Source organism: Arvicola amphibius, chromosome 15, assembly GCF_903992535.2.
Source record: "Arvicola amphibius chromosome 15, mArvAmp1.2, whole genome shotgun sequence".
NCBI classification, from domain to species: Eukaryota; Metazoa; Chordata; class Mammalia; order Rodentia; family Cricetidae; genus Arvicola; species Arvicola amphibius.
This window is the reverse complement of record NC_052061.1, coordinates 13,437,573-13,464,281: the sequence shown is the minus strand read 5'-3', so window position 1 is coordinate 13,464,281 and position 26,709 is coordinate 13,437,573. Positions and strand designations below refer to the sequence as shown.

Sequence of the window (26,709 nt, the reverse complement as noted above, 5' to 3'; positions counted from 1 at the left end):
TCTTTTTTGAGTCCGTCCATTAGTCATTATTTGAAATTTTACTTCTATGTGCCATGATAATGAACTAAAGTGCTGTATGGGAAGCCTTGAGGACAAACTCTTATTTCAAGTGCTTGTCCGTGCGAACGCAGAGGACTCAACGTATTCAGTTATAGCTGCGGTTTACAGTGAAGGAATAGAAGGGAGACCAGGAAGAGGACGGGTGTGTGGAACAAAAGCTACAGAAATTGGCATGTAAGCTCGCAAGAGTCTTTTATAGCCATGTGGGACATAGTTGCTTCCTCTAGCATCTACCATGCAAACTCATTTGGAAGTTCTCTACCAAGTTGACTTTTTAAAGATCTGTTGCTGAGGTTTTATTTGAGACTGATCATACACACATCCTATGCTTAATTCTGTGCTAATTTCAAAGTCCCTGAAGGAAATAAGTTGTTTATCTTAACACCTATTTATGCAAAAATATTGTTTGCATAAGCAGTTTAGGAACATTAAACACAACTGTGGCTTTAATAAATTACGCCTTAGTCCTCTTTGTAAAAGAATATCATATATTAGTCATTTTAATTACAAGGTTTTTGTAGCTTATATACATAGATAATAAAACATTTTAGCATTATATTTTGAGCTTTTGAAATAGGCTCATCAGCAAATAGAAGGTTCCCTAATAAGAGTCAGCATCACATTTTGTCTGTTCTAATCCCAGAGGCAAAATTATACGATAGCCCCTTAAGTGTGAGAACTCGAGGCATTTCAGAGTGCAGCGGCGCTCTTTAGTCCTCAATAGCCAGTGACCAGCGCTGCCATTTTACTGGGGCACTATGTCATTTTTTTTTTTTTTACATTTCTTCAGGAATTTAATACATCTGGCTTACCTTGACATCTTAAAGTCTTCAAAGGTTTTGTTTAATTGTAGAGATACTATCTTGCTAAATTTTATACACATGAAAATTAATAGCCTGAAATTTGTGGCTAGAGAGAGGCTCGGTGGTAAAGAACACTTGCTGCTCTTGCGGAGGACCCAGGCCTTCTTCCCAGCACCTGCTGGTGACTCATGTTTTCTGTGACACCAGCGCCAGGGATCTGGCCTTCACAGCTGCTTCATGCACATGGTGGCACACATGCAGGCAAAAATGCTTAAGCATCAAATAAAATCTTTAACTAAAAATTCATCAGCCATGTCTCTCTTTTTTCTGACTGGTACCAATATTTAAGTCACTTATATGCAGGGTACAAACTTCCAAATACAAGTAAAGGTCCATTATCCTCATCCCAACTCCTGTTCACTGAGCCAGCCATTGTGCCTTTTGTGTTAGAGTTGCGGGCGTTCACATTTCTCTTCCACTCTCAAGCCTCAACTGTTTAGCGTGCACCTCTCCAGAACATTCCTTATCATTTTACACTCCTAAGTTCTCGAATGGCTTCCTCCATTGGTTCTTGAACCTGATCATTTGTGGCATCTTTGTCTTCTCATGCCTGGTCTGTCTCATGGCTTTTCATGGCTTTTGCAGTTTGGTTTCATTGAGACAGAGTCTCAGCAGTGGCTTGGATCTGCATTTTAAATAAAGAAAATGAACAATTTGACTAATATATTCAGCCATCCCAGGAGATCAGGTCCTCTTCTTACACATGTGCTGGTGCTGATGTCTGTGTTTGTGGTGCTGCTTGTATCTTTCCTGAGTCTTCTCCTTATTCTCTGTATTCTGTACTGTTTGTCCTGTGTGGCCGCTAACGGGTTTGCTTTGTTAATTCATGCCTACTTAATCACTGAACATGTTTCCTAAGTGATTTGTCTGTGTTGGGGGAATCCAGGTTTGGGAGTCACCTCCCCACTGTTATCCTTGGCAGCTTGATGAGATAGCTCTACAGTTTTAGTGACTTACTCAGGTCAAATTCAGGAATAGCCTATCTATGGAGCAGAATTGGAGACTCTATTGAGCTTGAGAACTAGGAGAGAAGCGGAGTGGGCTCTCAGAAGAAAGGAAGAGATACCTAAAAGTGGGCAAGGCCTCCTCAAGTGAGATTTGTAGCTAGTGTTTTTTCAGTAGCTAGATGTGGAATCTTGGTGGAGTTTGAAGTTGCTGTTTCATCACTGGGTGATTCCTAAGGGGCACGTTAGAGGATTGAAATTGATAAGGAAAAAGTCTGTATCGTGGGGATCCTGGAAGGTGGGATGTCTGTAACATCTACAGTTTTGTTAGAATTCTTAGGCAATGTCTGGGAAAAGGAGTGAGGCTCTACCCAAGGTCATATACATTCAGACTTTAGGCCTTTAAGTCATTGCTACTTTAATATAAAATGGCTACATAAGAAATGAATAGTAGCCTGGGGTACAGTTATTGTATACTTATGGGGGGCAGAATGTGTGTGCCATGGTACACCCATAGAGGTCAAAGGACAGCTTATAGAATTTGGTTCTTTCCTAACACCATATGAGATTCAGGGATCAAACTAAGGTTTCCAGGCTTGGCAGCAAGCACCTTTACTTGCTGGGCCATCTTGCTGTCCTCCAGTTGTTAACTGTGCTGGAATTCTCGCTGGATGACAGGCTCCTTCCCTCCTGTCGCCATAATTTCCCTGTCTTCCTACCCATCCATCATCTCCTCTACTGGTTCATCTCCTATCCATCCGCTACCTACGCATCCCCTACCTGTCTGCCTCCTACTTCTCCATCTCCTGTCCTTCTGTCTCCTAGTCTTTGGAGATGTCATCCCCTCTGCTTGTGTTTCAGGGCACGGTTTGGAAGCTCTCAGAGTAAGCACGTGATTCTACAGGTTTCACTAAATGCTTTACAGGTTTGCTAATACGGTGCCATGTGTCAGAACTCTGCAGACCATTGTCTACTGTGCAGGGTGTTTGTGTCAGCCCTTCGCTGGAACTCTAGCTTCCTGTGATGGTACACATATGTATTAATGCTGCTATTAGTGATCTTCTGCTGAATATTTATTCATATTTTTGGTGGGATACTTAAATTTTTAAAATTAAGCTCTTATCTTGAAATTGCTGTCATTTCATTGATTTCATGATGAGGCAATGAATTTATGATTAGTCCAAATCAGTGTCTTTGATTTTTAAGAAATGAATTCAGACTTTAAAATAATTACTTTTGTAACTTTTGTTGGATATATGGTACTTTTATCATGTTTTTAAAAGCCTATTTGTAATTTACATTTCAACCTAGCTCTTAAATTATAATCACGAAATACTAGGTTAACTCATCTTTTTCATATGATTTCAGTGTCTTAAATAAACAAGTACTTATTTTTCTCATATAGTAAGATGACTGAGGATAGCTAGCAGCTTGATTTGTTTTTTTATCCCAAGTTGCCTTTTAAAAAAGTGACAAGAAGCTGAAAGGTTAATTAAAGCAGAAGAGGGATATTAGCTTCTTCCCATCAAATGTAGTCGTTCTTTTCAGAAATATCAAAAGTCCCCATTACTGTGCTGTTCGTGGCAAGGCTGTTCAGAGTGGCCATTAGATGAACAAGGAGGCTGAGAAGCTTTCTCTACAGAGAGAAACCGTGAACCACATAGGTAATTTACAATTGACTGGTAACAACATGAAAATGACAGATAAAATCACTTTGAAAATTTGTTGATAAATATGGAGTCTATTGTGATAGTGTAGTGTGTAATGCATTTAAAGATTAAAGAGACATTTCCTATTTTTTTATTTGAGTCTCTTTAAAATCTGCTTTGTAATTTGTGCTGGAAACCGATTCTGGCTACACGTCAAGTGCTGGGAGTGCACATAGAGACTGTGCACTGGTCACAGTTGCTTACTCGATTTACTGTCATTTACACGTTATCTAATGTTCCTGATGCAATATGCAGAATCTGGAAATTGCTTCACTTAGTTTTTTTTTTTCTTCATTTCTCTTCTGCTGTAAGTCCTAATGCAACTGGCCTTATTGGAGGAGGTGTGTCATTGGGGTGGGATTTTGAAAAGCCCATGCCAGGCCCAGTCTGGTTTTCTCTCTCTGTCTCTGCCTCTGTCTCTCTGTCTCTCTCTCTCTCTCTCTCTCTCTCTCTCTCTCTCTCTCTCTCTCTCTCTCTCTCTCTCTCTCTCTCTCTCTGCCTGCAACTTGTGAATTAGATGTAAGCTCTTAGCTGTTGCCCCAGTGCCATGCCTGCCTGCCTGCCTGCCTGCCTGCCACATGCTCCCAGCCTTATTGACAATGGACTAAACCTCTGAAACTGTAAGCCCATCCCAATCAGATGCTTTATTTTATAAGCTGTCTTGCTCATGTTGTCTCTTCACAGTAATAAAACAGCAGTAAATAAGACATAATTTAAAGAAGGAAGCTGGACATTGGGAAGGACTGTGGAATGACATAAAATGACTTTTTAATATTTATGGACAGTGTTGTCTGGGCCAATCCCTGCTACTCAGGAAGTTGCAGCAGGATTGTAAGCTCAAAGCTTACCTGGATTATGGCATGAGTTCAAAGCCAACCTGGACACTATATTGAAACCATGTCAAAAACAAAAAGTAAGAGACTGGAAATAGATATACTCCATGATAGAATACTCCCATGGCATGCTCAAGCTCTTTGGCTCATTTGCCTAGTACCGGAAAAAAAGAAAGCCTTAGGAAACACAAAGGATGTAGAAGGAAGAAAGCACTGACTATTACAAATAGGAATATGTTTCAAAATTACAATTCCCAGCAAAACCAACTTTAAAACTAGAGCAACAGTAACGGCTAGTATAGAGATGTCAAACTATAGACTAACCATGCCTGTGTCCTCTCTTTCCATTCCTCTCGTGCTCCTTTGATCATTAACTGTTCTTTAATTCTCATTGGATCTCTGCCAGTGGCGGTTGTTCTACATAACGAACAATGAAAACAAAGACCCCGCCTTTTGAAATGCATATGTTAGTTGGGGAAGTTAGCAAAAAGCCCACTTTCTAAATAAGACAAATTCATTGCCCCCAGCTCAAACGGCACAGTGTGATAGAGAACGAAAAATGCATTGCTTTGATTGGATAGAAAAGTTAAGATCGTGAATTATGTTCAAACCAACGCCAAGTGACTGTAAGAAGAGGAGGAGACGCTGGGGATGGCAGTGAATCAAGTATCGACGAAAGCTGTGCTCACTGCAAATTAAACAACAGCCCCGCCAGTTAGTAGCAGCTTTCTTTCATGCACCAATAATTCTGCTTGTAGACCATCTCGGCCATCTTGGGCTGATGTATGCTGTTGAGAATGTAAAATACTTTTTCCTTGCTTGTTTGGTACCATTATTGACACAATTTATCCAAACGTTACAGCTTCTGGATAGCATGTCTGCGTTGGTAAATAAGAATTGAGAAAGAGGGTTTTTAAAGTTTCTCAGTCCACTGAGATGGCTTAACATGTAAAAAGTCTTTCATCACAGCCCAGATGACCTGAGCTGCATCCCCAGAACCCATGGTAGAAGGAGAGAGAGCCAACAAACGGAAGTCATCCACTGACTTCCACCCATGGGCCTTTGCGTGCACTTGCCTTGCTGTCTTGAGGACAGCATTCTAACTGGGGTGAGAGTGAATCTAAAAGTTATTTTAATCCACATTTCTCCAATAGCTATGGGTGTTGATCATTTTAAAAAATATTTATTAGCAAATTATGTTTCTTCTTTTGAAGTTCTTTTCTCATTTTTTGATTGTACTGTTTATTTCCATGTTTATTTTTGAGTATTAATCCTCTGTCAGGTCTAGAGGATTTTCTTCCTGTCTTCAGGCTGTTTCTGCTTCATGAACTGTTTACTTTGCTATAGCAAAGCTCTTTTAGTTTCTTGAGGTTCCATTTGTTGTTTTCTGTGTTTCCTCAGCGATGTGGAGTACCAACCGTAAAGTCATGATGTATGCCTATATCTTGAGGTGTTTTCTGTCCTTTTTCCTCTATAATTTCAGAGTTTCTGGTTATTGTCAAGGTAGTAATCAATATGGAGTTGGTTTTCATGCAGGTAAGAAGTAAGTATCTATTTTCTTTCTTCTGCATGTTGATACACATTCCTAGCCCCATTTTTGCAGAGACTGTTTGTTCTCCAGTGTATATTTATGGGGATTTTGTCAGAAATCTAGTTGTGTAACTATGGATACTTATATCTGGGTCCCCCCTTTTTCCCCAGCTAATCTACATGTCTGGTTTGGTCCCAGTCCCGTGCAATTTTTATTACCATGACTCTGCTAAATTGAGTGTGATGTGCCTCCAGCATTACTTTTCCCTCAGGGTTGCTTTGGCTATTCAGATCTTTTTGTTTTGTCTGAATTTTTGGATTGTTCTCTGTGGTTCTCTGAAGCATGGGGATTGAATTGTATCTGCAGACATAGTCCATCCATTTCACAATAGTCATCCCAGTTTGTGATTATGGGAGGTCTCTCCATCTTCTAGAGTCTTCCTCAAGTTCCTTTTTTGGTATTTTAAAGTTTTCACTGTATACAGGTCTTCATTTCCTTAGTGAAGTTTATTCCAACATTTTTGCTTAGGCTTTTGTTTTCCTTTGTTTGAGGGTAGTGAGCAGGACTTCTTCCTTAATTGCCTTTTCAGCATGGTTGTCGTTGGTACACGGGAAGGCTATGCATTTTCATATGTTAAGTTTGCATCTTGACATATTGCCCTAACTGTTTGTTATCTCTTAGTTCTCTAGTGGGCTCTGTAGGGTTTTGATGTATGCAGTCACAATGCCTCAGTTTCTTTCTTCTGTCTTTCATCCCTTTGTTCCGCTCTCTCGTCTGTGAGCTCCTTCAGGGCCCGGGTTAGAATGATAGACTTGCCCAATGTGCAGCTCTTCAGTGTCATGGGGAGAAGAGTCTGTGAAGGTTTATCTGCAGACTTTGATCCCTTCGTCCCAGCTTCAGTATCATGTCTGTCAGGTTTCAGCATACAACCCAGTTGGAGTTTGCTGACAGTGTACTTCACAGAGACTCTCCATTGCTGAGCCACCTGGGGCAAGGAAAGTCTTTGGAATGGAGTCTTATTTTCCTGGGTTGGCTGCCATTACTAAGTGCCCAAAGAAGGAGGAGTCTCCTGGTTTCAGCTATTGCTGCCCTGGTGTGGCCATTCCTTATCTGTTTGGCATGTCTGTTTTCCTGGAGACTGGCTTACCATATATGATTATCCATCTTAGATTTCATGTCTTTGTTTCTGAACATTGTGAGAACTCCTGAGACTTTGTTGTTGATGTTTTGTGCTAAACAGGGAAGAGGGGGTTGTTTTTTATTTTCAGTGATACTGAAAACCAAGCCTGAGGCCTCATGCCTTTTTAAAATAATAATAATAATAATCAATTTTGAAACTGTGAGTAAAGATAATCATGAAATATTTCTATCAAAGGTAAACAGTAAGTAGAAATATAGCGCTCAATTTTACCAATTAAACATGTGTTCCAGTCAGAGTTCTCTAGAGAAACAGAATTGATAGAATAAGTCTGTATATAGTCATAAGTATCGATATAGAAAGCAGATTTCTTAGAGTGGCTGTGGTCCAGCTAGTCAACAGTGACTGTCTCCCAGTGGACAGTCCAGGAATCCGAGAGTCATTCACCCAGTCCTTGAGGCTGGATGTCTCAGCTGCTCCTCAGTATATCAGAATCCCGAGCTGGTCTCTAGTACCAGTGGAGGAATGATTTTTGCCAATGAGAGTGTGGGAAAGCAGACAAAAAATTAAAAGCTTCCTTCCACTATGCCCTTTATTTAGGCTGCCACCAGAAGGCATGGCTCAGATTTAGCGTAGGATTTCAGACCTCAACTGATCTGTATTTAAGGTGGGTCTTTCCACCTCACATGATCCAATCAAGAAAAATCCTTTACAGGTGGGCACAGCTGCTTGGGTTTTCATGAATTCCAGATATAGCCAAATTGACAACCAAGAATAGCCATCCCAAAGTATAAGAAACACGTCATTAAAATTTGGCTTTACTGTTGGGTCTGTGATTTTTGTTTATGTGTATTTGTATGTGCATTAGATTGCTATTCACACATGTTTATGCAAGTAAAAGTGTTTGTATTTGTGGAGGTCAGAGAAGATATCAGGTGTTTGGTTCTATTGCTCCACTTTACGTTATTGAATCAGGGTCTCTCAGCAAAACTAGAGCCAGGCTGGCAACCAGCAAGCCCCAGCTTTCCCTCTTTTCTGCCCTTGCTCACCATCACTGGAGTTTTGTTTTGTTTTTTGTTTTTTTTTTTTTTTTTTTTTTTTTTTTTTTTGTAGTGCTGGGGATTTGAACTTAGGTCTTCATGCTTGCTCAGCAAGTTCTCATATCCACTGAATTTTCTCCCTAGGCCATGATCTATTTTATTTTAGTAAATTTTAGTTAAGATATTCTTAATGATTTTGTTGGGTCATTTATAACTTCAGTCAGTCCTCACCTAATTTCTTCATTTAATTTTTTATTTTTATTTTATTTTTTTTTCTCATTTTTTTTATTCAAGATTTCCATCTCCTCCCCTTCTCCTCCCCCTTCCCTCCCCTCCCTTCCACCCATACCCCCACTCCGCCCCTCTCCAAAGACAAAGAGCCATCAGGGTTCCCTTCACTATGTTTAGTCCAAGGTCCTCCCAGCTCCCCCTAAGTCCAGGAAGGTGAGCAACCAAACTGACAAGGCTCACAGTGAGCCCGTCCATGCTGTAGAGTTCATGTTCATTGCCATTGTCCTTGGTTTCTCAGTCCTCCTCCACTGTCAGCCACATTGTGATTCTGAGCTGTCTACTGTGGGTGCTGAGAACCAATTCCACCTTTTGCCATAGCAATACATTTTCTTAACTGCCAACTCTTCAAGCCCTAACTTCTTCACTCAGAAGTTGCCGTTTAAATTATATGTGAATTTTAAAAGTTTGCTTGACATAATGTATATTCAAAGTGTAGAGTGTGATGTTTTGATTCAAGTTATACATTGTATCAAATTAGGATAGGTAATTTAGCATATCAGTCACATTTCTTTGTGTTGCAAATATTCAAAATCATCCCTTCTATAGCTTTTGGAAATATATAATAACTGCTAACTATAGTCACTTAACTAACTAGTCCTAGTGCTACTGAACCCTAGATTTTATTCTTCTTAACCGAATTTTGTAAGCATTAACCATCTACCCATAAATAGTTCTGAGAATCTAACTTAAAAAGTGAGGAGTTACTAAACATATTGATTAATTTGGCTTATTGTAGTGAATGTTTTGTATACATGCACACACATATATAATTTTTTGAGTTAATTGTAAATTAATTATCAACATACTTGTTTATTCACTTTGAGGTCCTCTTAATATCAAATATAGCAAATTTATTATCATTACATACCTTAAATTTTATAAAGACCTTTAAGATTTTGCTTTTAGCACAATGTTAGCCACATTAAACTGTGTCCTAAAATATTATTTTATTTGTTCCCTATTGTCAAAGCATTTCAATTGTTTCAGTTATTTTTTAAAGATATTCATAAAACATTTAGAAAATAACAGAACCATAATTTGGAGGTGAATATTGAAGGTGTTTCTACTAGAAATATTTCTATATGGACTTCTTCCAAAAATAGATTTCAACGATATATACCTTCAAAGTTGGCATGCATCAGAAAGGGGGCAAATAACGTTGGTCCCTGTCTTGATTAACCTTCTTTGTTGCCGCGACACAGCCTAGATAAAAGCCTCATCTGGGGAACTGGCCGGATCAGGTTGGTCTGTAGGCCTGTCTGCAAGGAATTGTCTTGTTTATTCATTGATTTAGAAGGGCCAGCCCACTGTGGGTGACATCATTCCTCAGAAATTCCTGGGATATATGACAAAACTAGCTAAGCATGAGTGAGCCTTCCCAGAGGGCAAGTTAGCAGGCAGTAGTCCTCCCTGGTCCCTGCCCAGCAGGCTCCTGCTTTGAGCTCCTGCCCCATCCCTAAATGATATACTATACCCTGGAAGCATATCTCTCTCCCACCCCCGCCCAAAAAAAATTTCCTCCCCAGGCTGCTTTTGATCAACAAAGAAGTTTGTTGTTGTTTGTTTGTTTTTTATCACAGCAACAGGATGACTCTTGCACAGGTTTATAGAATCAGTATTGGAGTTAACACAAAGAATACCTAGGAAGTGGTTGTGATCTTTGCTCTCACATTTGTGCAACCTCTTGTCTCCTTGGGTACCCAGTTCTCTCTCTTTAAGCAATGATGAGTTAGATGTTCTCTTTCATCCAAATCATGTGTTTGTATCTGGTCCATCCCTGTTGTTCTCTCCTTCCCTCCTCCCCATCCATTGATCCTCCTCCTCTTCCTAAGTATTTTCTCTGCTTTCAGTTCCTTTTCAAGGAAAAACATATACTATTTGTCTCCCTGGGCCTAGAATAACATTTAACTTATCAGGAAGAGGTCCAGATTAATCTATTTTCCTGGAAATTGTGTAATTTTGGTTTTTTTTATTTAATTATAGGATAATTGTTGCAACAGAGGGCCCACTGTTTGTCCCAGATGCCTGGCTACCTTACACCCGAAATAACCACACAGAAACTGTATTAATTAAAACACTGTTTGGTCATTAGCTCTAACTTCTTTCTATTTCTATCAATCTGTGTATCACCACGAGGTTGTGGCCTACCAGAAAAGTTTCAGCACATCTATCTCTGGCCACGGTCCATGGCGTCTCTCCGACTCTGCTTTCTTCCTTCCAGAATTCAGTTCTGCCTTCTCTGCCTACCTAATTTCTGCCCTGTCAGCTAGGCCAAGGCAGTTTCTTTATTCATTAACCAATGAAAGCAACACACGAAAAGAGGGAACTTCTACACCAGATAATATTCTGTTTATCTAGATCACATTTTCTCTATCCACTCAGTTTATTATAATTTATTATAACCCTGGGCCTGGATTCTCATCTATTCATCTGTTGATGTATTTATGTGAAAACCATAAAGGATTTATATTTATGAGTCAGGGTTGTTATGCAGGTCTTTATCTCCTTATTTGCAAAATCCTTTGCAGTTAGGTATATTTCAGATCTCAAGGTCACTCACATGGTGAGAAATGGTTTTCTACCTCCACAGTTGTCATCTGCCCTCCACATGCAGTACTGTGACACTCATGTACTCACACACGTGCGCATATACTCATGAATGCATACATATTCATGCAGTACTGTGACACTCATGTACTCACACACGTGCGCATATACTCATGAATGCATACATATTCATGCAGTACTGTGACACTCATGTACTCACACACGTGCGCATATACTCATGAATGCATACATATTCATGCAGTACTGTGACACTCATGTACTCACACACGTGCACATATACTCATGAATGCATACATATACATGCAGTACTGTGACACTCATGTACTCACACACGTGCGCATATACTCATGATGCATACATATTCACGCATACACACGTGTGCACAAAATAAATGAATGTAATTTTAAAAGCAATACCGTTCAGAAATACAATAGTTCCAGCAAGGCTTAAGAGAGAACTCCATAATCCTCACATTAATATTTTTCTAATAAAGCATATGAATAGTCACATAAAATCCTTAGGCAGAAATCCCCTCAGTTTCTGGTTTTGCTGAAGAATGATTTAAGGGGAAAGAAGCTGGTTGAGAGCTTGTGGAATTTTGTACCCGCAAACAAGAGGAGTAGACCAGTGTACCATTAGAGGGAGTGGGGGTGCAATGTGTGAAACGAAAGATAACAAGCTGTGATTATGGCTTCAAGAACATGGAGAATTATTAGCTATTTCATCATTTTGAATTGAGATGGAGGACAATTTTTTTTTTTTTTAAAAAAGAATAGTTTCATTTGGAAATGAGCAAGACTAACATGATTGTACCTCCTGGAACCCAGGTCCAGTCAGAGGTTAGTTTAATCCATAGAGCCTGTGAGGAGAGTGGGTAGAGAAAGAAGGACTTGAATGTCCACTGCGAAAATCACAACACTGTCAAGATTCATAAAATATTTTTTTTTTTTTTGGTTTTTCGAGACAGGGTTTCCCTGTAGTTTCTAGAGGCTGTCCTGGAACTAGCTCTTGTAGACCAGGCTGGCCTCGAACTCAGAGATCCACCTGCCTCTGCCTCCCGAGTGCTGGGATTAAAGGCGTGCGCCACCACCGCCCGGCTAAGATTCATAAAATATTTTTGACTAAATGAGGTGAAAAATGGCTGACCTCTAATTACTTTCATTAGTGATTTGGGAGTTGGACAGTATCACCTCCAAAGATTTTGAAAAGACCACTCAGGACCATGTAGAAGAAACTGGTTTTATTGTCAGAAAAGGGTTGAAGAAGACAGATATGGAAGAGAAATCAGGTTGACTGTCTGAAGTTACTGTCTTTTTTTTTTTTTTTTTTTTGGTTTTTCGAGACAGGGTTTCTCTGTATCTTTGGAGCCTGTCCTGGAACTAGCTCTTGTAGACCAGGCTGGTCTCGAACTCACAGAGATCCGCCTGCCTCTGCCTCCCGAGTGCTGGGATTAAAGGCATGCGTCACCACCGCCCGGCTGAAGTTACTGTCTCTTTAAGAGTGAAGTGGAGAAGGCCTAGCCTGCTGCCAGGTGGCTTCCTCTATGTTAATCTCAGTGTAGCACTTGCTCTCCAGTCTCCATTGTCCTGCACAGCTTCCAACTGTGGGCTGTGGTTATAATCAGGATCTATATTTACAGAAAGGACAGGAAGGAAAATTACTTTCCAGAAGCATGGACTGAAAACTCCAGCTCTATCAACAAGGAACCAAAAATTGTGCAGAAAATAAAACTCGATTTCATTTTTTTAAATAAAGCTTTATTAAAGGAGAAGGGAGGGGGGGGGGGGGAGAGAGAGAGACAGAGACAAAGCTCGATTTAATTTTTTAAATGGTTATTTTTTTATTCTTCAAAGCTTTACAGTATATGTGTGTGTGTGTGTGTGTCTGTGTGTGCGCCTGTGTGTGTAATTCATACAGACAGTTAAGTTTCTAAATATTGCCCAGTATAAAATACTGTTCTATGTTTTACTTAGTTCTTATGATATGATACATAGCCCTCATAAACAGTGATATTACCTCATAGAAGAATTATAGTTGGAACATTATTTAAATTTTATTTCTATACTGTATAATACTAATTAGGTTCTCATCAAAAGTAAACATTATATTTGAAAATCTAAGTATAGCAGAGGACTCTTAATAATGTAATAATCAGAAGAATTAAATGTGTTTTTAAAAGTTCTGTAGGGTCCCGGAATGTAGCTTAGTTGGTAGAGTGATTGCTTAGTGTTCACAAAGCCCTGGGTGCAATATCCAGCATCCCCCAGTCCAGGAGTGTCATATGCCTGTAATCACAGCACTTGGGAGGTGGAGGCTGGAGGATGAGAAATTCAAGGTCATCCTTGGATACACAGCAAGAGGTTAGTCTGGAATATATAAAACCATGTTAAGAAAAAAAGGAAAGACAATAATATACTTTGAGAGATAAGTTCATACTTGGATTTCACATGGTATTTAATTCTTCTTCTCAGTGTTGCATGTGTTCTCACGTTCACTTCTCTTCCTTTCTTTTAGGTCTCTTTTATTCAAAACCTTGTGTTTTGTGTAGAACGAGTTTACCGTGTTCCTGACTTTGGTGTCTGGGAAAGAGGAAGCAAATACAACAACGGCGGCACAGAACTGCACTCGAGGTACTGCCCAGCCTCAGGGGCATTTTAGGGTTGTTTAAATGTATCGATTAATGGCAGCACAGAACTACACTCGAGGTATGGCCCCAGCTTCCAGGGCATTTTAGGGTTGTTTAAATGTATCGATTTAAATATGAAGCTGCAACTTCAAAGCATTAAGTCGGATCTCTTGTTAATTCTAGTACAGCTTCTATTCCTGTCCGTAATCCAAATAGGATTCACTTACAATAAAAGCAATGTGCTTGGCATCATAGACAGATGCCTGAAAGGAGCAAGGCCCGTCTTCCATTCCTCACCCACAGTTCAGACCTCTCTTTAACCCACAGCTTGACCTTTCTGGTAAACCATGTTGTATCTTTTCCCTTGCAATTACATTACTTGAGATATCAAATACGTTATGTCCAAGCGCCAGCGGTATATGCAGCGCATGTGAGACTCCTTTCCATGTTAGAGATCATTGTTACCCGAAGCACGGGCGCTCATACTTTTCAATAAAGCCTGACTGCTATCACATATTGATCTGTAACTTGTGTTCGAATAAAGCAACAATAGCTGATGACTGAGGTTGATAATTTATAAATTTTCTGTATGCATTGTTGTTGAAGAAATAGCTTTAATAACTGATGAGACCTTTCATTTATCCTAACTAAATGCTCTGGAGGTTATCTTTGGACTGATTAAAAACAGTACAAGTCCACGGGCTCTGCTTTTTCTGAAAGGTGGTGCACTAACAAACTTAAGCCAAGGTCATCCATCACTAGCAAGCAGTTTGACTTGTTGGCTCTCCGATGAAGAATAGAAACAAGGCTGGAAAATAGTGGTTAAGACTCTACATCTTTGGGGCTGGAAAGATGACTCAGCAGTTAAGAGCATGTGCTGGTCTTTCAATGAGGACCAGAGTCTCACTCAGTCTCCATTGTCTGGAGGCTCAAACCGCCCTGTGATTCCAGTTCCAGGCAATCTGATGTCCTCTGACACCACCTCATGTGCACAGGCCCACAAACAGGCCCACATGTTTGCATAGCTTAAAATAATAAAATTAATCCTTTTAGAAAAGAATTTACAACTCTGTCTGTTTTAATCAATAACGAATCTACGACGAATTAAGCTAATGTAATATACTTATTTTAAAGCTACCTCCAGATCCTAGCTGTGTAAACTTGAATAAGTTGTATAATCGTCATACGGCTCTATTTCATCTTTAAAATGGGACTAATGGTAGCTACTCTAGAGGGTTGCTACAATAATTTAAATACGCTATATATTTTGAATACCTATCGTTAGTGAGAACTAGAATACTCATATATCACTTATTTAAGAACATTTCAGTACGAAAGACTGAAATAAAAAGCACTGTCAAATTAATCCTGATAAGCTAGTATATAGACCGTTCGGTATAAATTTTTATCACATGACACACTTTTACTTGTAGAGCAGAATAGCAGCAATCATTGAATTTAGTGAAGTAGAGAAATTTTCTGAGAAAGCTTCATTTAGACATTATGTCTGATGACTCCTAAACAAGTGTAATATGTTTTATTTCTGTTACCTTCTAAATTACATCCTCAACATTCAGACAGCAGTTAAATTGCATGAGAAAAAAATTGATCTGTATAGACAGTGTTATTTAAAACTTTTCTTTTTTAATATTTTTGCCCCTTCCTTGCTTTTTAGTAACCACTTAATTAGATGCTATTCTGATTCTACTATATTATTTTCATTCTAAAATACTTGAACTAAAATTTCTTCCTTGTACAGAAACTACCAGAAACTCAGAAAGAATTCTTGGTTAAAAGCCCTATTAAAAAATGAACATCTTAGCCAGGCATGGTGGTGCACACATGCCTTTAATCCCAGCACTTGGGAGGCAGGGGCAGACGGATCTCTGTTGCACAGAGAAACCCTGTCTCAAAAAAAAAAAAAAAAAACAAAAAAAAACCAAAAAATAATAGTAATAATAAATACAACATAAAAATAAATAAAAACAGGGCTGGAGAGATGGCTCAGCGGTTAAGAGCATTGCCTGCTCTTCCAAAGGTCCTGAGTTCAATTCCCAGCAACCACATGGTGGCTCACAACCATCTGAAATGAGATCTGATGCCCTCTTCTGGCCTGCAGGCAGACACACAAGACAGAATATTGCATACTAAATAAATAAATAAATAAATAAATAAATAAATAAATAAATATTAAAAAAAAAAAAACAAAAGTGACCATCTTGAGATGTCAGTGATGAACACACAGAAACGTCTAGTGGTTTTCTTACAACTCAGGTGCCAGATTTTAATTCAATAATTAGAAAATCTTTCTGTGATTTTTTTTCTTTGCTATTCTTTCCATGAAAAATTAATTTTAACTGTAGCTGGCCAGCTAATGAGGTAATGAGGTTTGCCATTTGAGTTTGGTAGGTTTCATGCATTTAATATTACTCTTATTATTTATTCTATACGAAATTATTTTTTCGTAGACACCCTCCATCTCTGAGCGCCTGTTTTAGGTGTCTCATCTCTGATGCCAAAAGAATATATTTTGAAACAATAAGGAAACTGTTCCATTGTGTTCATGGACAGAGTAATGGTATTAATGATAGGTAACTAGGGTCTTTCTGCACTGTGTAGTAGAATATAGAGCTCATTCCACCTAAGGATCAAGTCATGACCCTTCATTGATTTCTATAACAGGATACCTACATATTGTGTGGGCCTATTTGTATCTGTTCACCACCGCAGAATTCACAAGGCTTACTACATCCGTAAGCTTTTCTCTTAATTCACACTGCTTTGAATTAATCTATATGGGTGCTCTTCTAAATGGGGCTACTTCTAGACAGACTTATCATAGATTGAACAGTCCATAAGTAGAACATGTGTCTAGTATATTTACTAAGCATCATAGTTTTGCATTATATAGGATGCCAAGGATTATCAGCTGTTTATCCTCATAATGCATGGCTGACTGGGAGCTGTGTAGGGTATAATTGTATTTCTAGCCTGAGAAAAGATAAAAGTTTAAAATGTGTTTTCTGCTTAATTGCTATCACTTTTACATCACTGTATAATAAAAATGCTAGCGTCTCCGTCACCGTTATCTTGCTGTGAAGAGACAGCACGACCAAGGCAACTCTTAGAAAACATTTAATTGAGGGCTCGCTTACAGTTTCAGAGGTGAGTCCATTATCATCATGGCAGGAAGCAGAAAGGCATGGCTGTGGAGCAGTAGCTGAGAGCATTATATACTGATCTGCAGGTAGCAGATGGCTGGTGGGGGGAGGGGGGTGATGCTGGTTCAGGCTTTTGCAGTCGCAAAACCCAATCCCAGTGACACATCTCCTCCAATAAGGTCATACTTCATAAGGCTTCCCAAACAGTATCACTCCCCGGTGATTAAGCTTTCAAATATCTGAGTGCTTAATCTCATTAAGCCACTCTCATTCGAACCAGCACAACTAGTTGAGTCTAACAGGACCCTTTAGTCATTTACCCAAATCCTGTTTGTAGGGTAGGGCTTCAGTATAATCATCTGTCTCTGGGGTTGGGAAGATGGCGCCTTCAGTAAAGTGCTTGCCTTAGAACTGAGGACCTGTTTTGATAACCAGGTCTCATGTTAAAATGCAGGGTGTGGGTGGTGCACTGGGGAGGCAGAGACAAGTAGATCTTAGGGGCTTGCTGGTCAACCAGCCTAGCCAACTTGGCAAGGCCCAGGCCGGTGAATGCATTGTTCTAAACTCATGGTCACTGTGATTCTCTTGAATCAGGCATCTGTCTGTGTGTAGCAATGCTTGTGGTATGTATACTCTCCTTACTTTTTGGAGTCTTTGCCGTTCCTGTGTCTGCGCTTTACAGATCTCTGTAGCAGAAGATGGAGTGGAGGATGGGGGATCTGACTGTTGCTGAAGCTTTGGCTCTTCCTTCTCTTGGCACACTGAGCAGTGCCCTTCTAAGCTGCACTTTGTATGCAGAAGGCTTCGGCCCTTGGCCACTGAACAACTCATTTCTGGTTTTCCGAGACGACTCTGCAGTCCTCCCTTTTATATCTATGCTTAACAGTTCTTTAATAATTGCAGTCTGTGGTATTGAAGAGTTATCAAATTTGTATTTCAGTCATGCAGAGAGCCTCAGCCCCCCCTTTTTTTGTAATTATATTTATGTACAGAAAACTCAGCAGTACATTTAACCCAGTTTAGTGGCGAGTTCTTTGGCCTTTGCCTTTTCCAGCTTGGCAATTCGAGCCACAGATTTAGGATCCAGGACGTTGCCTCCCCAGTGGCGGCGGATCTCATCATATCTGTCGTTGTAGTTGGTCCTAATAGCTTCTACCAGCTTGGCCAGAGCACCCTTGTCTTCCGAGTTAACTTGTGTGAAGGCAACAGTGGTGCATGTCTTCCTGTGGACCAGCCGCCCCAGTCTGGCCTTTCCCTTGATGATGCAGTAGGGGACCCCCATCTTCCGACACAGGGCAGGCAGGAAGACCACCAGCTCAATGGGGTCTACGTCGTGGGCAATCACCACCAGCTGAGCCTTCTTGTTCTCTACCAAAGCGGTGACTGTATTGACGCCCGCTCAAAGGACAGGTGGTCTCTTAGTTGGGACGTCCCCTTTGCCGGCAGCTTTCTTCTCAGCACGGGCCAGCAGCCTCTGCTTCTTCTCCTGCTTGGTCTCTGGCCTGTACTTGTGGGCAAGTTTAAGTGGGTAGCTGTTTGCCGGTCCAGGGCCTGGGTGAACTGGTTAATGGCAGGAGGAACTTTGAGCCTCTTATAGAGGATGGTCCTCTGCCGCTGCAGCCTGATGTAGCGGGGCCATTTGATGAAGCATGTGAGATCTCTCTTGGGCTGGATGTCCTGCCCAATGCCAAAGTTCTTAGGCCTCTTCTCAAACAAAGGATTCACTACCTTCTTCGCCTCCTGCTTCTTCACGACTGCGGGGTCTGGGGCCACCTTCTTCCCCTTGGCCTTCTTTCCCTTGGGCATCTTGCTGGGCTGGAGGAGAGAGGTCTCAGCCCCTTTTATAAAAGGAAAAAGTAAAGTTTGGAGGGGTATATAATTTTCCCCTTTAAATTATAACTCATTGTAAATGATAGAATCAGAACTAGATTCCAGGTCAAGAATATTAGGGTGAAACATAAACCCTCTACACCGTGGTTACAAGGTTATCTTTAGGTCTTGACATTCTGCTCTGTAGTCTATGCTTACTTACTGTTTCTTAGAAAGGCCCCAGATTGTTGTTTTTCAACCATGCTCTTCAACCCTTCGTCTGAATCCATCAGTGCAGTCCCACCCTTCCCAGAGCTTCAGTAGACGGCTCCCTTAATTGCTCCAAATTTACCACTTGTCTTAAACATCTCCTGAGTCATCTCATTTGCTGGGCGCATGCTTTTTCTGCTGATTTGGTTTTTTCTGAGTCTGAACTTCTTCCAGTTTCTCCCAGGACACGTGGGATCCACCAGACCATGTTCCTCCTCGCTCTCCCGTTCATTCCCGAGGCCAATAGCACCTTGGTTCTATTTATAGCATTATCAGTTCTCAACTCTGTTGCCTATCCAACTAATCTCAAATTGCCTCTGGGGCTGCGTTTTAGCCTGGACTCCTTTTCTCGGTGAAAAGTCAAGTTTTACTAATAAAGCATCCATTGAACCCTAACCCTAGCCTTAAGGGATAGTTTTTCCTGCTCTGACTCCTAAATAGACTCTCACAGTCAACCAAATCATCCCCTTGCTTCCTCAGTAACTCTTGTGTTTGAAATTAAAGATGACATTAGAAGTAAAAGAATTAAAATCCAATTTTAAAGGTTTTAAAAGTTTTATATTCTGTTCTTGTTTTCTAGTAAAGAAAAAAATATTAGATAAGTAGTGGTTTGATTCCTTTTTATTCCTATGGCATTCATTAGTTAAGTTAACTAATTGGTCTTTTTTTTAAATTGTTTTTGTTATTTATTTATTTATTTATTTTGAAGCAGAATCTCACTGAGTAGCTCTGGCTTCAATTCACAGCAATCCATTGGCATCTGCCTCCAAGTGCTGGGATTAAAGGGGTGTAGCACCATGCCTGGCTTACTTAGGAACTCTTAAGTAACTTTTTGTTTTCTAATTTGACTATAAACATCTCTCTATGATTCTGCTTCACTTTATGCATTTTTCATACGGAGCCATTTGTAAACCACAGTTGGATTTGCACTACTGTAAAGTCCTTGTCCTATAAATACAATTGAACAGCGCAGGACTAAGGCCAAGTGGTCTAAGCAGAAGTCTGTGAGCCTGGTGTCATGCCTGGCGATGTGTAGGTTTCCTGGTATCTTATCAATTACCTAGCTTTAATTTTATCATCTTCTCTAGAAATTATTTGTTTTTTTATTACAAATCATTTTACTACAAACTATCTTTAAGTAATTATTGCTGTATTTGAGCTTTCTTAAATGAACGCTGGAACAAAACCTGCGATATCACCTTGCAGTGATCTTCTCAGCATATGTTCTATTGCACAGTCACTTAATACAGTCAACAGCTAATAACTGGATCATGAATTCCTTCTGCCATTGAAGTATTTCTTAATTCTCCCAACAGCACGTATTATTTGTCAGTTAAATGTAAGATCACAATAGAAATAAGTTGCTGTTGCCAAAGATTTCAATAACTAGTGAACAACAAATTAGTGTGTTTTGTCAATTTATAGCATGTCTAATTACTTATTTAATTATATTTGGAAAGAAGATTAAAATATACGTAAGCCGTAAATGTGTATTTTAATTAAGATACAGTGTTTACTTCTTTTGTAAAACCATTTACAAATCGTTTTATAGCCACTTAGTTGCCCTTCCTCCCTAGCCCCACTGCCTTTTCTATGTTTACAAATGGTTCAGCTGCTAGACTTAAATGGTCCTCCAGATTCAGCCTCCTGAGTATTTGGGACCCACACTAAGCAAAACAAAATTGATGTTTCTACTATCAGCACTTGGAAGGTGGGAACAGGGGCAGACGGATTAGCAGTTCAAGATCATGGCTACATAGTGAATTTGAGACTAGTTTGGGCTACATATGACCCTGACTCAAAAAAAAAAAATAAGATAAAATATTCCCCTCTCCATCAAAACAAGACTTACTACAAAGCTACAGTAATTTAAGATAGTGTGATTTGTCAATACAAATAGACATAGAGATCAATAGAATTAACAGTCCAGAAGTAAGTCTATTCATATATGGTCAATTCGTTTTGATAGTACAATAACCCAATTAAGAATAGTCTTTTCAGTATGGAATCATGGGACAAATGGATAGCCACTTGCAAACCAATAGGTAGATATGGATTTTACATGTACAGAAATAAACTTGATGTAGCTCAAAGACTGTATATAATATGGAGAACTATAGCTGGCCGGGAAGAAGCTAAGCACAGCAGTTGTGACCTAGGATCAGGCGATGGTTTCTAGGATCTGATGCCTGAAGCACAGGCATCACAAAAGGAAACTGCATCATACAGGTTTTGTGTGAGGTGAAATCGGGCTCAATGCATAGTATAAGATGTTATATACTTAGTAACTATATGCATGTCATAGTTACATGGTTAGGTTTTGTCCAGATATTTGCAAACCCTTCTAGAATACGTGTATAAACCTGCTTTCCCAACACCAGCGGTGATGTGGTGTCTCTCTATCTTGGGCTCATCAGTAGTTTTTATTTTAGCCAGTCTAGCTGGCTTATAATGATGTCTAATTCTGATTTTATGTGGCTTTCCCATTGGCTGATAATGTTGAACATCTTTTCATGTGTTTATTTGTGGTTTGTATATCCTTTTTGGCAAAAATGTTTCTCTATATTTTTGTCATTGTTCTAGTTAGTTTTTTTTTTTTTGCTGAGTTTTGAGAGTTCTTTTTATAATCTATATACCAGTGTTTATTTATTTGTTGGGATCGTGGGGGCTCAACCTAGGACCTCATGCCCATTAGGCAAGTGCTCTGCCCCGTGTTATAGACACAACATCTCATCCTATCTTTAAAAAGTTAAAAATTATTTTATGCATCTGTGTATGTGTCTGAGTACCACATGCGCACAGGAGCCTTCAGAGGTCAGAAAAGGCATTGGCTCCCCTGGAACTGGGTTACAGATGGTGGTGCTGCCATGTGTGTGCTAGGAACTGAACTGACAGTTAGACTGCTGAGCCGTCTCTCCATCCTGCGCCTTCTAACAGTAATACAGGATTCCTTTTGTAAAGGGAACGTTGTTCATTCCAACGAAGACCTGTTTATCAATTCTTAATTTTATGCTTTACGCTTTTGATGTGGTGCTTGATAGCTCTTTGATCCTGAAGATTTTCTCCACACACACACCCCCGACACACAAAGTTTCATAGTTTTACATTCACGATCTGTTTTCAGGTAATTTGCTATGAAGTGTGAAAATTGAGATTGGGAAAGTTTCTTTTTCTTTATTTGCCTGTCTGGATATTGAACTCCATTTGTCATATGCTGTCTTCCTTTCTCACTCTTAAGAATAAAATGGGGAAGTATAGCTCAGGAGATCACTTACCTACCATGCGTAAAGCCTGGAGTTTGAACACTCGCATGACAAAGTAAATTCAGTTAGTTAATTGATTGCCATGAGCCTATGCCTGGCAGGATGGCACAGCCAGTAAAAATGTTTCTCATGCAACCTGAAGGCCTCAGTTCACTCCCTGGAATCTACAATACAAAGTTGTTCTTTTCCCACCACACATGTGCCATGGCACACAGTACATATGTCCACACGTATGTATACAGATATACATGTATAGATAATAGTTTATTATCAGTAATTTTTAAATGGACATGCGTATCAAATCTTTTGCTGAGTTGTGTGTCTGTCATCTACCAGTACCATGTGGGCTTCAATAAATTATACAGTAGTATAATAAATTTTGAAATGGAATAGACTGCTTCCTTCACTTTATTCTTTGATTTTGCAATTATTTTTATATTCTTCTTATAAATACAGAGTAATTTTGTTTGTAACTACAAAAGTCTTGTTGGGATTTTGATGAGCTTTGACATCTCTTTTAATAGACTTCTCATATAGATAGTCATGCCATTTGGAAATTGAATATTAGCTGTGGGATTTTTTTAGATCAAATTTCATTTTTAGTTATTGAGAACTTTTCTTATGAACAGACACTGAGTTTTTCTAGATGCCTTTTTATCCATTGGTTGATATAACCATATGGCTATAGAGCGTTGATATGATAGATTACATCGAATGACCTTTTTATTATTAAATGAGGCTGTATCCCTGGAGTAATTCCCACTGAGTTATAATGAAAGTTTATTTAATACCTTGTCAAATGTTGTTGAGGATTTTAATGGCTATGTTCAGGAGAGGTATATAGGATATAGACTTTATTTTGTATCTTATGTGTATCTTTTGGTGTCGAGGTAATGTTTTCTTCATAACATGAATTCTACATGGGAGAATTGTGTTCTATTATTCATTTTAAATATTTGGCATAAATCTAATGAAATCCTATAGTCCTCAAAATTTTGTCTTGACCTTTATTTCTCTAATTAAATTATAATTACATAATTTTACACCATCCAACACTCTTTGTACTATCCATTCTCTTTAAAATTTGTGGCCTCTTTTTCTTGAATTACTATTATTGCATATAAAAATGTATATATATATATATATATATATATATATTCACACAAATACAATCTACTGGGTCTGCTCAGTGTTGCTTCTATGTATCTTATTTTAGTTCTGACTACTTGGTATAGTAACCATTTAGTGGGGCCCTCCTCAGGGAAGGTTAATTCTCTCAGAAGTTGTTAATTGCCTGTCATTCATTTAAGGTGGACTCTTAGGGTTTCCCCTGTGTTGACATGCCAGCTGGCATTGCCATTGTTCAGATTTTGTTTAAGCAGCCATATTGTTGAAATTTCATGGGTGTAGCTTTCCTGTCATATCTGTAGGATACAGACCACTGTAGGCTTCTTGGTCCTCTGGTTCTTATGATATTTCTTCTCCCTTTTCCACAATGTTCTCTGAGTCTTTGGTGTAGGAGTTCTGTTGTAGATGTATTAACTGGGGCTGGACACTCCATGGTCAGTTGCTGTCTGTATTTTGACTGGTTGTGGCATTCTGTCATGGTCTCCATCTACTCGAAAAAGGAAGCTTCTCTGATGAAGGCTAAGACCTACACTATCTGTGGGTATAAGGGTACGCATGCGGAATGCTGTTTGGGAAGCAGCAGCGGCAGTAGGTTCTGTTCTCTTAAGACCCAGGACCTCACTAGGTTTGCTAGATTTCTTTCCTCTGATCAGGCTTTAAGTCCTGTTAGATAACTGTTGGTTGCTCCCTAAACATAAATGCCACCTTCAAGGATATCCTGCCCTGCTAATCATTGTTATGATTCATAGGGGTCACCGCAGGACAGGACTATTGCTTGCTTTCTTCTGTTGGCAGCTTGCATAGACCTTCTAATACTGTGAAATCTAGTCCTCAAGAAGGAAGTTTTGGAGTCAGATCAAGCTTGAGTCCTCCAAGTCCTGTGTCCAAAGTTGGTGATGTCTTTAGCTACATGGTCCTACGCTCAATTTCTGGGCGGCAACCAAAGGCAATAGCAATATCCTACATTGTTATTATTTGGGGGTTCTCTTGGATCCCCCTAGCAAACTCTAAAGGAGGTTTCTCATGATTGGTGCTAGGATTTTTGATAGTCTGTGGCTCTTGGGGGAAGCATTATTTTTCCACATGGCATAACCATAACTTCATTCATATATATTATATATAAACTTAGATGTGTTATATGTTATTTTAGACTAATATAAAGTAATGTAAAATTCCCTGTGGTTATTTCAAGCATCCTTAGTGTTATTTTTTCCTCCTTCTCCTTCATATTGACTTTCCTTAACCTCCCATTATAAACTGCTTTCTTCTGTTGTGCATAAACCTCCTAATAATTTATTAATTTCATATTGAGAAAATAGTAGTAGTTTATGTTTTCTTGCTTTTCTGGGGAATATGGAGTTTCTAAGTTGCAAATTTATGCATGTAGAGATTTTTTATTATCCATTTGGTATCTGTAGTGTCTCTGGTGTTTGATACTGGTCACTGTGTCTATCATTTTGTGGTTTTTTGCTAGTCTTTCTAGATATTTGTCATTTTTAGTGATGCTTTTTTAAAAACCAGCTCATTATTTCATAACTTTTCTGACTTTTTTTTTGGTCTTGAATTTCATTGATTTCTGTTCTTGATATAATTTGGGTATGATTTGCTCTTTTTCTGGTGAAGGCTTAACTAAGGTGAAGGTTTAGATAATTGATTTGAATCTCTTCTAAATACATGCTATAAAATACTTTAGCTTTTTCACACATGTTTTGACGTGTCATATGTTGGCTGTATCCATTGTTTCCTTTATTTCATGGAGATGTTCTCTGTGAGCCCTGTGGCAACTGCAAGGGTGTGCCTTTTTAGACCTACTATGAGAGAACAGTCAGATTCTGTTATTTTTCTGCTATCAACTTCACTCATTCCACTGTTAACAGAGAACACAATGTGACATAAGTCATTTTTATTTTTGAGGCGTCCATTTATGGCCAGTGTATAGACTGTGTTGGTGTATATTAGCATATACTTTTAAAAGATGTGTATTTGGGGCCAATGTGATGATTCAGTGGGTGAAAAGCCTGCTTTGAAAGCCTCACAACCTGAATTTGATCCTTAAAACCCACATAAGGGTATGTAGAGAGAAACAACACGAGTAGTTGTCCTCTGGCCTCCACGCACACACCATGGTACACACACATTATACGTACATGCAAGCAACAATAATAAATAACAAACTTTTAAGTATTTGTGTGGTTTGCCTTGTATAGATCATTCTAAAAGCCAATTCCCAGTGGTAGCTGCATTAAGTCCTCCTGTATCTCAAGTCCAGTTGTAGTAGCATTCAGTCCTCCTGTATCCCACTTCCCAGGGATAATGATATTCAGTCCTCCTGTATCCTAGTTCCCAGTGGTAGTGACATTAAGTCCTCCTGTATCCCACTTCCCAGTGGTAGCTGCATTCAGTCCTCCTATATCCATACTGATTCATCCCTTTGTTCTACCAGCTTGTTAAAGGAGATCATTGATGTCTCCAGCGTGACTGTCCTTTGATGGTTCTCTGTTCTGTCACTTTGACTTCGTGTACCTTGAAGTCCTGTGGTTGGTTCATATATATTATACTCAGCACTACTATGTCTTCTTGTTGCGTTGACTCTTTTATCATATAATGTCTCTCTGATTATTTTCTTTGCTTTGAAGTAGTCTTCATCTATCATTATTGTATTCATCCTGTTTTCTTTTGAATAGTGTTTATATGGCATATACGTTTTACTAACTATTTACTTTCTGCCTGTACTGTTATATTTGAAACGAGATTTTCACTGGCAGTGTGTAGTTAAATTGTAGTTTAACTCTTCATTTTCTTTTAATTTATTTTTTAAAGATTTCTTATTTTTAGTTATTTGTGTGTCTGTGTGCGCATGTGTACAGATGCCCCCAGAGGCCAGAAGAGGGCATTGGATCCTCTAGAGCTGTAGTTACATGCAGTTGTGAATCACTCAATGAGAGTGCTAGGAACTGAGCTTTGGTCCTCAGGATGAGCAGCAGCTGCTCTTAACTGAATGCCTCCCTACTAGGTTACTTCTGACACAATCTTAATAGGAAAGAAATGTTCACTTCTATAATTTAATCATGGGGGTGGTGAGAGCCCAGAGTCCTTGCTGATACCAAGGTTGATTGGGAAGGGCTCTTACCATCCATCTTGAACCCTTGGCTTTCTCTCTTTACTTTCTTGGCATCACAGAAGCTGAGGATGTTGAGACTGAGCATGCATTGACTGAATAGGGCAGCATCACAGTTTTATCTGAGTGGGCTGGCTATTATCTAAATGATTGCTGTTTCCTGGTCCTTAGTATCAAATAGAGAAACCTTTTTCATAGTTCTAGTGAGTGAGTGTGTGTGTGTGTGTGTGTGTGTGTGTAGTCCCCACCAGCCTACAAGCACATGAGATACCTGCCTCCAGGCTGTGCCCCCAACCTTGCCACTCACTGGACTCTGTCCCTCCAAGATCCACTTTGCTACGCCATGCAACTGAACAT

General features: G+C 39.3%; 1 protein-coding gene and 1 pseudogene across 7 annotated transcripts in view; one reads left to right on the top strand and one right to left on the bottom strand.

Annotated features, from left to right (window-relative positions):
- Nucleotides 1–26,709, top strand: part of Phkb (phosphorylase kinase regulatory subunit beta) — a 175,867-nt gene that overhangs the window by 50,757 nt on the left and 98,401 nt on the right. For all 7 annotated transcript variants that reach the window (XM_038312372.2, XM_038312371.2, XM_038312376.2 and 4 more), the window contains one exon: nucleotides 13,492–13,607. In XM_038312372.2, the coding sequence (XP_038168300.1) occupies nucleotides 13,492–13,607 (116 nt within the window). The remainder of the gene's footprint in view (nucleotides 1–13,491; nucleotides 13,608–26,709) is intronic.
- On the bottom strand, nucleotides 17,774–18,576 carry LOC119801767 (annotated as a pseudogene).